The sequence below is a fragment of the Bufo gargarizans genome, chromosome 6, assembly GCF_014858855.1.
Source record: "Bufo gargarizans isolate SCDJY-AF-19 chromosome 6, ASM1485885v1, whole genome shotgun sequence".
NCBI lineage: Eukaryota > Metazoa > Chordata > Amphibia > Anura > Bufonidae > Bufo > Bufo gargarizans.
Window position 1 is genome coordinate 347,423,126 of NC_058085.1, and position 12,023 is coordinate 347,435,148.

Sequence of the window (12,023 nt, forward strand, 5' to 3'; positions counted from 1 at the left end):
CCTCAGCTGCTGCAGAACCTCATAACACACAACTCAGCTGCTGCAGAACCTCATAATACACACCTCAGCCGCTGCAGAACCTCATAACACACAACTCAGCTGCTGCAGAACCTCATAATACACACCTCAGCTGCTGCAGATTTTCTAATTAATCCGATGGGTATGTTTTACATAAGGCAGCATTCACATGAACGTAGTGTTTTGCGGATCTGCAAATCAGGGCTACAGGCCGTGTGCCGGATCATCTGCAGCTCCAGGACCTGTCCTTATATACCAGTGACTTGTAATAGTCTTATAATCTCCAGCAGGGGGCGTTACCAGAAAGCAACAAAAACAATGCAGACAGGCGAAGATAATGAAAGGAGGAGCCTGAGCAATAGGAAGAAGACACGTAGAGGAGACCCCCTTGACTTGACAGCAGGGGGACCATTTCTGATTCTGTGACCGTCTGCAGGAGGACGATGACAGGGATCTGCAGGTGACATGCAGCAGCCTGCCCTCCGCCCCCCAGTCATCTGCTGCTTCCTGCAGCCCCTCCCCCCCTGCTCTGGTCACATGGGCTGCATTCACATGCTTCAGTGCAGGAAGTCTCTGTCCCAGCTGTGTGCATGGAGGTAAGTGGACTGCGCTGCTGCCCATGATCTGTAAGGCTGGGATCACACAGGCAGTTTTTGATGCGGTTTTTGGAGCCAGTCCAGGCGTGGATGCAGCAGGACAGAGAACTGTACGTCCTTCCCTTATGTTTCCTACTCCCTTCTGGCTGTGACCGCCTCAGCCTAATGGTCTGCGGAAGAAAACGTTAAGTCTGGGGTGTTTTTTTTTTTTTGGGGTATTTTCTGTATTCTGCGGGGGTTCACATATGTTTTTTATTTGTCTCTTAAAAACTTTTTTTTACAGGATTAAATAACATGACGGGAATGTATGTTTGTGTTCCGCACCCATCCATGTCAATGGGGCTGCAGTAAGATGGGTATGTTTTACATAAGGCAGCATTCACATGAACGTAGTGTTTTGCGGATCTGCAAAACAGGGCTACACGCCGTGTGCCGGATCATCTGCAGCTCCATGACCTGTCCTTATATACTCCGCCTGGGCCCCTGCAAAAAACAGCAATTGCGGACAAAAATAGACATTTCTATCATGGGCCTGGCCGTATTTTGCAGAACGCAAAGAGGCAGTATCTGTGTTTTTCGGGTCTGCAATTTGCAGACCGCAAAAACGGATACAGTCATCTGAATGAGCTTTAAAATACATATTTATTAAGAGGCGCGCACCTCATTTATTTTGGCGCCCCTCGGGAGGTCCATGTGCTACAAGCAGATTTCTGGTGGAATTTACACAGTAAGGCTGAATTCACACGTCCGCAATTGTGCAGAACGGGTGCGGACCCATTCCTTCTCTATGGGGCAGGAATGGATGCGGACAGCACACAGTGTGCTATCCGCATTTCCGGAGCGCGCCGCCGATCATCCGGTCTGCAGCTCCAGAAAAAAATAGAACATGTCCTATTTTTGTCCGCAATTGCGGACAAGAATAGGCAGTTCTATGGGGGTGCCAGACATGTGAATGGACCCTTAGCGTAAGTAAATATTAAGGGGGTCATTTACTAACAGATGTACAACACTTTTTTTGTCACACGGGTCTGAAAAAGTTGGCGCGGAGGTGGAAGGGCACAGGACAGCAGCCCGTCTCATCATTTTCTATGCCTGTTTTAGGTGTAGAAAATGGTTGAAATCTACGTCAGGAAGGAAGCTGGCAGATTTAGGCATCATGCACACAAACGTATTTTCTTTCCGTGTCCGTTCAGTTTTTTTGCGGACCGTATGCGGAACCATTCACTTCAATGGGTCTGTAAAAAAACGGAAGTTACACCGTGTGCATTCAGTTTCGGTATGTCCGTATTCCCGTTCCGCAAAAAAATAAAATATGTCCTATTAGGCTAGGTCTACACGACGACATGTGTTGCACCAATGTCGTGCGACAATTTTTATAATGATAGTCTGTGGTGTCACACTGTGACATGCGACATACTGCGACGTGACAGTCGCAAAAAATCTATTCAAAACGGATTTTTCTGCGACTGTCGCGTTGCAGTCACAGCATGTCGCAGTGCGACACCACAGACTATCATTATAAAAATCGTTGTGCGACATTTGTGCGACACAAGTCGTCATGTAGACCTAGCCTTATTGTCCACGTTACGGACAAGGATAGGACTGTTATATGAAAGGCCAGCTGTTCCATTCCGCAAAATATGGAATGAACACATATGTCATCTGTGTTTTTTGCGAGTTGTTTTTTGCGGATCGCAAAATGCATACGTTCGTGTGCGTGAGCCCTTACACAAGCGGTGGATGCGCCCAAGTTATGTAGAGGCCGACACCTCTACATAACTTTTACGGATCCACCGCCAGCGCAGGGGCTTATTAAGACCGACTTCTAAAACGCAGATCTTAAAAAATGACCCTAAGTTTCTTCTGGCTGCGTTGGCTCCTCCCACGTGCTATGACACCGGCTGACCTGTTACATGTGCGATTGGCAGCTGAAGGCATCTGTGTTGGTCCCATGTTCATACAGTATGTGCCCGCATTGCTGAGAAAAATGGTGATTCAGTATATGCAAATGAGCCTCTAGGAGCAACGGGGGCGTTTCCATTACACCTAGAGGCTCTGCTCTCTCTACAACTGCTGTGCCCTCTGCACTGTGATTGACAGGGCCAGGCAGTGTAAATGTGATCATGTCTGGTCCTGTCAAAGTGCAGAGGGCGCGGCAGTTGTAGAGAGAGCAGAGCCTCTAGGTGTAATGGCAACGCCCCCGTTGCTCCTAGAGTCTCATTATAAAACTTCATTTTTCTCAGCAATGCGGCCACATATGAACATGGGACCAACACAGATGCCTTCAGTTCCCAAGTGCACATGTAGATGTATAATGTGGATTTTTTTATATAATATATATATATATATATATATATATATATATATATATATATATATATATATATATATATATATATATAGAGAGAGAGAAGGAAAGTCCGCAGCACTCCTTTAAGTAAAAAAGTGAATTTTATTCACACATGTCTGACATGTGTGAATAAAATTCATGTGTGAATAAAATTCACTTTTTTACTTAAAGGAGTGCTGCGGACTTTCCTTCTCTACTGAATTTGTCCCATATCGAGGGACCACCGCGGGCACCTGCATTATTTCTGCACTAAAGGGAGTGCTGCCTGAATCTTTTTATGGATATATATATATATATATATATATATATATATATATATATATATTTTTTTTTATGCTTTTGGTTCCACGTTTAGCTATAAGTTTCTGTTCTGCATCCACATTATATGGAATTTGGACAAATCCTTCTATTTCGGTGACGGATTATCGGAATCTGCATCATTCCTTCTATCCGGCATTATAGTGTCACTTTTCTGTAACAGGCAAAGAAGAAGGAGAGAAGTGATGGAGAAGAAGGGTCACTGAGGATCTGCAGTATCTGATCCATCGCTGAAGACCTCGGGGGACGGCGGATATTACAGTAAGTAATGATATTATCTGGACTGATTAATTTCTTGATATATCTTTATAAAGGTACAAAGCTCCTTTACTGATACAGAAAATCCCCTGCTGACACATAGGGTAAATGATACAATATGGGCTACTTACAACCACCACTAGAGGGAGCTCAGTAAAGATGTATCACTCCCTGTGCAGAGAGCTCCCTCTAGTGGCAGCGGCCGGCAGTAAGCCATCTACACTTTATATTCTGTATAGGAGCCGGGGGGGTTAATGTCTTACAATGCCTCTCTCAGGAGGAATGAAGCATTACTGCCCAGTGACATGTCCGTGTAATGTACAGGTTACATGGGGAAGTTGGATAATGACCTCTGTGGAAATTTCACTGGAGAGAACCTTGCTATTCACCCAGCTTTCCTAGAAACAAAAAGAACTGAACCGAATTTCTGGCAACTTGCCAAAAGAGGGCGACGTCTGTTTTATAATGGTCTTCCTCCTCGGCAGATGAAGTGTATACTCATTGTCTCGGAGGGAGCAGAAGTCCTGTTCTGCTGGGCGGACGAAGAGTTCGAGAAGAATCTACACAGCAGATACTCTGTATGTGACGAGCTTCTGCAGGTAAGAGAACTGTAGGGTATTACCGTATATATGGTAGGTGATGAGCTGCTGTAGGTAAGTGGACTGTAGGTTATTACTGTATATATGGTATGTGACGAGCTTCTGCAGGTAAGAGAACTGTAGGTTATTACCATATATATGGTAGGTGATGAGCTGCTACAGGTAAGGGGATTGGATGTTATTACCGTATATATGGTATGTGAGGAGCTGCTGCAGGTAAGTGGACTGGTGGTTATTACCGTATATATGGTAGGTGATGAGCTGCTGTAGGGTCATGTAGAGAAGGCAGTGTTTGTACCTCAGTACAAAGACCCTGGAAACTAGGATTATAAACTCCTCTTCTTCCATGAAATATCTGATAATACTTTCTCTCCACGTAATTGTATCTTTTGTAATGAGATTTATATAAGGGTCTGCTGGGTCCCCATGGGTGTTTAGTATGAAGCAGCCACAGTGCTTATCTGCATGGAGCCATGCTGCGGCTCCCTGCACAGTCAGAAGCCAAGTCTCCACTGATCAGAATTATAATATTTGATGATAATATTGAATCATTTTATAAATTACACCTTGTATTACATCTCGTCAGATAATGTGGCCACATCCAAAGCTGCGTAAGACAATGTGGTCACACCCAAAGCTGCGTAACATAATCCTATAGATTACCACTGCTTTACCCACCTCCTGATATAATCTGCACTTTATTTTCTTGTTTTATTCAGTCTCCGAACATTGGTGACAGCATCAATACCCTCTTTGCCCCTCTGATCATCTCTTGTGTGACGCTGCTGGAGAAGATCGGGGACACGTACACCTGCTTCACCGCTGAGAATGGCCACCTCTGTGTGCTGCACATGGTATGTCATTTCTTGGGGTTAAATAACTGTCATAATAACGGATTTAAAGTTCTTCTCCAGTTGTATATAGAATTTTTTTTCTGCCCAGAGTACCGCAAAAACTGCGTCTATTTTCCCTGTGTACCTGTTTTTCATGTCAGCACTTTCCTTCCCCTGTTCTCAGCATTACTGCATCCTGGCAGGAACTTCCTGTTCTCATCAGCTCCCTGTTGGGTTTTCTAACCAATCCCAGAATGCATTGCTCTTTAATGTTTCGCAGGGTTTGCTCCGCTTAACGAACACGGAGAGGAGCGGTGTAGGGGGCGTGACTATTGAAGAGCGAACAGTGCGGAAGCTGGAGCAAGCTCTGAGAAACGTTACAGAGCAAAGCGTGCCGGGATTGATTAGAAATACTAACAGGAAGCTGAGGAAAACAGGAAGTTCTGTATGTAAACTTCCTGCCAGGATGCAGAGAGACTGAGAAAAGGGGAAGGAACGCACTGACATGAAAAACAGGTGCACAGGGCAAATATATGCAGTGTTTGTAGTACTCTGGGCAAATAAAAAATAAAAATCCTTTTAAGCCTTAGGCTGGTTTCAGACCAGCGTATTCTAGACGCATTTCTGCACCTGTATTTCTGACAAGAGTCGGTGCATGACCGCAGGCCTACTGACCAGAACTCACAGCATCATATGGTTGATAGTTAGTCCGTAAACTAGGACACTCATCCATAGTACACTGGTCTGCAACTGACCCTAAAGGGGTTCTTTAGCTTTTTAACACTTTTTGGCTCCCTGCCAAACCTGCTGCTATCCGGCTCTTTTGGTCCACCACTGCATTCGCCACGCTCCAGTCCCTGCTTGTAAACCTCCGGGACACGTGTGTTGCTGATGCCAATGACTGGCCGTAGCAGTGACCTCCAAGGGACACGTGACCCAGTGATGTGCCGCTTAGGGGACATACCGGTCATCGACTGCAGCCACACACGTGTCCTCCCCCATCTGTGCTGAACTTTTACAAGTGGGGTCTGGTGCAAGGCAAAAGCAGCGGCGGAGAGCAGGTAAGTATCATTTCCTCCATAGGTCCGGCGGGGGCCGCCAATTTAACTGTGGAAACCCATTTGATGCAGTTTTGCTGGATACAATTCTCAACCACTTTCAGCGTCTCCTTGTGTGAATCAGGCCTTAGGTTTTCCCAGAAGACGGATCTTTTTTTTAAGCAAAACTGCATCGAATGGGTTTCCACAGTTAAATTGGCGGCCCCCGCCGGACCTATGAAGGAAATCGTACTTACTTGCTCTCCGCCGCTGCTTTTGCCCTGCACCAGACCCCACTTTGTAAAATTTCAGCACAGATGAGGGAGAGGGGGGACACGTGTGTTGTCACATTTAGTTACAATATTCCATACTGTTTGGGTTAATTACGGTTATACTAATTAATATGGTTTGAGTTACTTTTGGTTATATTATTCCATACAGTTTGGGTTACTTTAGGCCTCATGTATGAAACCCAGTGCAGCCAAGAACTGCGCTATGGACAACCAGTTCCTGTCCGCGCTAGGCTTCATGCTTGAGGCCGTTTTACTGTATTCTTATTCAGCATATTATCCTTGCAGTTTGGAGAATGTCTTTTCATTGCTGTCAATGGGGACAGAGAAGAAAACGAGGACGACTTGAGGAGGAAGATTTTCGTCTTGAAGAGACTCACTGAAGTTCACTTTGGTTTGGTCACTTTGGACAGTCAACTAATCAAAAAAGAGTATGTCCGCTTAATTTTCCCTTTCAAAATGTTTCCAAAAGACCCACTGTCATGTTTTCATTGAGGATAGGCCATCAGTGTATGATCGGCGGTGGTCCAGCCACCAGGATAGCCATGATCAGAAGCGGCCACAAGTGTACGGACCTTGCTGCAGTGAAGGGTGCCACTGCCATTGCGTTCTGCTAGGTGGTGGGAGTTCTGGAGGGTCGGACCTCCCTATCAGTTATACATTGATGACCTCTCCTGAGGACAGGACCTAAATGTAAAGCACTTACTCGAGCTGTTCTGACACCAGTGAAAAGTTCTCCTCAGCCGTCATTTTATTCTATTATTATTTATTATTCTATTATTTATTTATTCTATTCTTCTGCCTCTGGAAAAGTTGGCTGCCAACGACTCTTCTACTTTCTGTACATTAGCTAAAAGAATAGCCAGGGGGGAATGACTGCAGAGTCCTGGGTCCAGAGATCCCCCTAGTCATTGCTAGATTTATTTCAGGCTGGTAGCTCAGGGGTCTGTCCTTTCATTCTAACTGCCACATCTTCTAACAGAACATATGACTGGTGGCAGTTGAAGATTTAAACTGAGCACGTGCGACCACCTCAGTGAGGTGGACAAGAAATAAGAAAAAGAATAAACAGCAGGTGGCGCCATACAGATACATTTTATTGAATAACTCACTGGCTACACAAAATGTTTAATTGCATCTAAATACAAAAGTATTCGGATCTAGGTGCTGGCTTGAAAAATTTAGGACATTTTTTGTGGCCTAACCCCTTTTAATGGGGGGAGTCAGTGAATTTCTGGAAACTTCTGGCACGCCAACTGTTGTTACACTGCAACTCCCAGCATGCTTCCTTCACTTCTATAGGCATTCCAAGAACAACCAAGCGATTGCGCATGCTGGGAGTTGTAGTTTCACAACAGCTGCAGTGCCGGAGGTTGGTGATCCCTGCTCTTTGTATTACAGCCAGATCTACGCTTTTCTACAATTTCACCTTTTATAACGTCTTTCTTCTTTTCGTTTCTTCTTCTTGCTATTCTTAATAGTAACGTTCTTCATGGTAAGTATCTACCTGACCAGTACAATAACTTACCATACTCTCTGCTGTCTGATATAAGAAGGGAGTCAATACAAAATTCTGGTTTAAATATGGAGTCAATATGAAATTCCGGTATAAATAGGGAGTCAATATGAAATTCCGGTATAAATAGGGGGTCAATATGAAATTCCTCAGCATTTTGCCCCATGAATCTTCTCCAAATGTTGATCTGCCTCCGTTCAATTAGATTGTCCTATCATAAAAGTGGGTTTTCGGTAACTCGCTGTATAATTAAAAGTTCAGCAACATTTAAATCACCTTTGTGGTCAGTTTCAAAAGCAATCCTCTCTCCTGACTACTCCCAGCTCACATAAAGAATGATAAAATATTTGTCCAGGATTACAAAAAAAAATTGTTGCTTTCTTCCAAAAAACAGCGCCACCCCTGCCCATTGGTTGTTTCTGGTAGCGCAGCTCAGCCCCGTAATCACACAACCCCTGAACAGATGTGGCGCATTCGAGCGTATATCGGAGCTTTCCTGAAAATAATCAGGATTTTGTGTTTCTATTCACTGACAGCAAGCAAAAGATTTTGCAAATGGTGAGCAAAGAAAGCGCATTCGATAAAGGCTGGTGGATCCCACTGACCATATAGTGTGTAAGGGGGTCTCCTGACCGACCCTTTGTTCTGCTGGGAGATAAGCGGCGGTCAGAAGTGTCTGTTGCCACTCTCCTATTGACTGGATAGATGGCAGAGGATGCATGTCTATATTGAGGCTGGTGGCGCCTAGTACTGAGGAAAGTTATACCCTAGCATGATCTGTATGTGTTATTCCGCTGCAGACTGCGACCGCCAGATTCGGATCAGCGGAACCTCGTGTGGAAGACGTTCCAGAGTCTGCTCCTAACGTACGGCCGCCTGCAGCACGAAGACCAGAGCTTCGCAGTAGAGGTGAGTGAGCAAGAAGGGTTCCGGGAGTCTACAGAGACATGCTTCCTTCTGGAAACCTGACAACCGGTCTCAATGCAAAGCTGCAGTGTACAGCATGGGGGACTAAAAAGCCATCTGAGCCTCTGACTACATTAGACTTATATTGCATGTTTTTTTTTTTAAGTGGAGCGCCCCTTTAACATGTTTACAGCATTTTATGACTCTCTCAGAGGTCTTTTGACTGGGACGAGCTCACGTGTCTCTTCTTGTAGATGAATGTATAGACTTTGTGAGCACACTGACGGCCACCGCAATCCAACACAGAAGTATGTGGTCATTCACATTGCTGAATATATGCAAAAATACTCAGAAATCCATGGACTGATGTTAAAGGGGTTGTCCACGTTCAGAAAAATATGGCTTCTTTCTGCCAAAAACAGCGCCACACCTGGTTGTGTGTGGTATTGCAGCTCGGCCCCACTCTCTTCAATGGAGCTAAGTTGCAATACCAGACACAACCCATGGAGAGGTGTAGTGCTGTTTCTGGAAGAACTAGGACATGTTTTTCTAATCCTGGACAACCCCTTTATTTTCCAGTGTATAAACGACCATTAGTCGTACAAGACTAATGAACTTAGAAGCAAAGAAATTCATAGTAAAAGCTCACGTGAGCCCAAAGAGGTTGTACAAGATTAGCAAAACATGGTTGCTTTCCTGCAAAAAAAACAAAACAGCACCTCACCTGCCCACAGGTTGTGTCTGGTATTGCAGTTTACTGATGCTTTATTGAAGTGAATGGGGCCAAGCTGCAACACCACAAACAGCCTGTCAACAGGGTGGGTGCTATTTATTTTTTTACGAAAGCATTCATGTTTTTCTAATCATGGAGAACCCCTTTAACTTGCATTGCTTCCTAGTCACAACTTATAGACCCAGTGCTGGAATGCAGTGCTCTTTAACCCCTACATGACCAGATGACTGAGCCTCTAGCCCAGGCATCCTCAAACTGTGGCCCTTCAGCTGTTGCAAAACTACAACTCCCAGCATGCCCGAACAGCCTACATTTATCTGCCTACAGCAGGGCATTGTGGGAGTTGTAGTTTTACTACAGCTGGAGGGCCGCAGTTTGAGGATGCCTGCTCTAGCCAATGTGCGCAAGGTCCTTTTAAGCAAGCTAAGCAGTCATAAAATTCCAAAAATAAAGAAAACGCGGATCGCACATCCATGTGCAATGCATTAATAGTATACAACACCATAATTAATAAACTGTACATGAGGCTCTTTGTATACGTTTTGTTTAAAATGCGTAAGCCTACTCACCACGTCAAGGTGACCTCTTTCAGGTGAGTCCCTACTCTATTTTGGTGCAGCACTACACTGCGAGCACGCCGCCGCGACACAGCACCCGCAGGCGGTGTGACCCATCAGTCCAACAGCACCCCTGCTGTCAGGCTAAGCTTCCATGGCACTGGCCGCCACCAACAACCCACAGGCACAGCACCAAAGCAACAACGCAGTATCACACCATGTTTTGCTGGGGTGCTGTGCCTTTGGGTTGGAAGGGCCAAGGTGGCTTAGTCTGGCAGCAGGGGTGCTGTTGGACTGCTGGGTCATGCCACCTGCTGACGCGGTACTGCACCAAATTAGAGGTACCCACTTCATAAAGGTCACCTTGACGCGGTGAGTGGGTTTTTGTGTTTTGATCAAAACGTATACCCATGGCCTCGTGTACAGTTAGTGGATTTTGGTGATGATGGATCAGGGCAGAGCACGTGGATGTCCGTTCCGTCAGCTCATGTTAGTGCTTTGTCTCTCGCCTCGCAGGCAGTAGAGCGTCTGATACACCCCAAGCTTTGCGAGCAGTGCATAGAGTTCCTGGAAAAGCAGATCGTGCAGTACATTAACGGCAGCAATGAGCGAGGCAGCGAGGAGGTCCTGCATGCCTTCGTCCTGGTCAACACCAAACTTCTGGCGCTTTTCTCCAGGTGTGTTCTGTAACCTCGGTAAAACTGGTATAAACTTCTTCAAGAAGGCCTGTTTTAATAGTGTCATGCATTCCCCATGTAATAACAATTCGGGAGCCTCTATTCTTATGGCTCTATGTTGTGTCATTCCTTTATTATTTCTACTAGAAGTTTATGAATGAATTGCTAGCAGCCTGCAGTAAGGGTACAGAGGGGTGGTAACCATTTGGAGGGAGAGTCCCTGCACAGTCTGACAATGGCAGCACTGATTGGATAGAGCGAGACTGTGCAGGGACACACCTCCCACTGGTTACCTCCCCTCTGTACCCTTACTGCAGACTGCTAGCAATTCATTCATAACTTCTAGCAGGAATAATAAAGGAATGACACAACATAGAGCCATAAGAATAGAGGCTCCAGAATTGTTATTACATGCGGAATGCATGAAGCTATTAAAACAGGCATGTCAGGAGTGGGGACAGGTCCTCTTTAACGCACCTGGTGTTGCGGATTCGCACAGTCACATCTCCCCGATGGCAAGAATGAAATAACAATGGAGGCTGGGTGGGTATGCAGGCTGCCATTAGTCTCAGATCTAGTAATGAGTGTGGGGGGGGGGGGGGGGCTGGCGGTTGGCGGTTTACGGTTCTCTGTCCTGGTGAAAAAACATAACACTGCTCCTTAAAAATAACCATAAAATCTATGACCGGCTGGATAAAATAGTAGTCACCAGATCCTCCAGTGCTCAGGGGGCTGACGTGGAGATGGGGGTGAAGTACAGCATGGGGAGCCTAGTCTATCAGGGTGAGCTCTGTTGTAAGGGCTCATGCACGCAAATATATTTTTCTTCCGGTTATTTTTATTTATTTATTTTTTTATATATTTTTACGGGGCCGTAAATGGAACCATTCATTTCAACGGGGCTTGCAAAAAAAAATAGAACATGTCCTATTCTTGTCCATTTTGCCGACAAGGACAGGCGTTGTTCCAATGGATCTGGAAAAAAAACAGATGCAAAATGGATGTCGTTCGTTTTTTTTGGGGGGGTGATCCGTGTTTTGCGGACCGCAAAATACATACGGTCGTGTGCATGAGCCCTTAGGATCCATTTATATGGCCATATTTCCGGTTAGCATCCCATCAACCTTTTTTGCGGATCTGGTGCGGAACCATTCAATTTAATTGGGCTGCAAAAGATGTGGAGAGCACACCGTGTACTGTCCGCATCCGTAGTTCCGTTCCCCGGCCTTTCAAAAAAGTGCCCATTTTGTGGACAAGAATAGACATTTCTAACATGGGGCGAAAGTGCAGGACCACAAAATGCAGGACGCACACGGCCAGTACCCGTGTTTTGCG

The 12,023-nt window shown here is 45.4% G+C and overlaps 1 protein-coding gene across 1 annotated transcript in view; it reads left to right on the forward strand.

Annotated features, from left to right (window-relative positions):
* Positions 1–521: 521 nt before the first annotated feature.
* LOC122940696 (Hermansky-Pudlak syndrome 1 protein homolog) overlaps positions 522–12,023 on the forward strand; it is a 45,174-nt gene continuing 33,672 nt past the window's right edge. The window contains exons 1-7 of the mRNA XM_044297402.1: positions 522–614; positions 3,446–3,543; positions 4,026–4,139; positions 4,859–4,993; positions 6,588–6,730; positions 8,616–8,724; positions 10,528–10,688. Of these exons, the coding sequence (XP_044153337.1) occupies positions 4,026–4,139; positions 4,859–4,993; positions 6,588–6,730; positions 8,616–8,724; positions 10,528–10,688 (662 nt within the window). The 5' untranslated portion in view covers positions 522–614; positions 3,446–3,543. The remainder of the gene's footprint in view (positions 615–3,445; positions 3,544–4,025; positions 4,140–4,858; positions 4,994–6,587; positions 6,731–8,615; positions 8,725–10,527; positions 10,689–12,023) is intronic.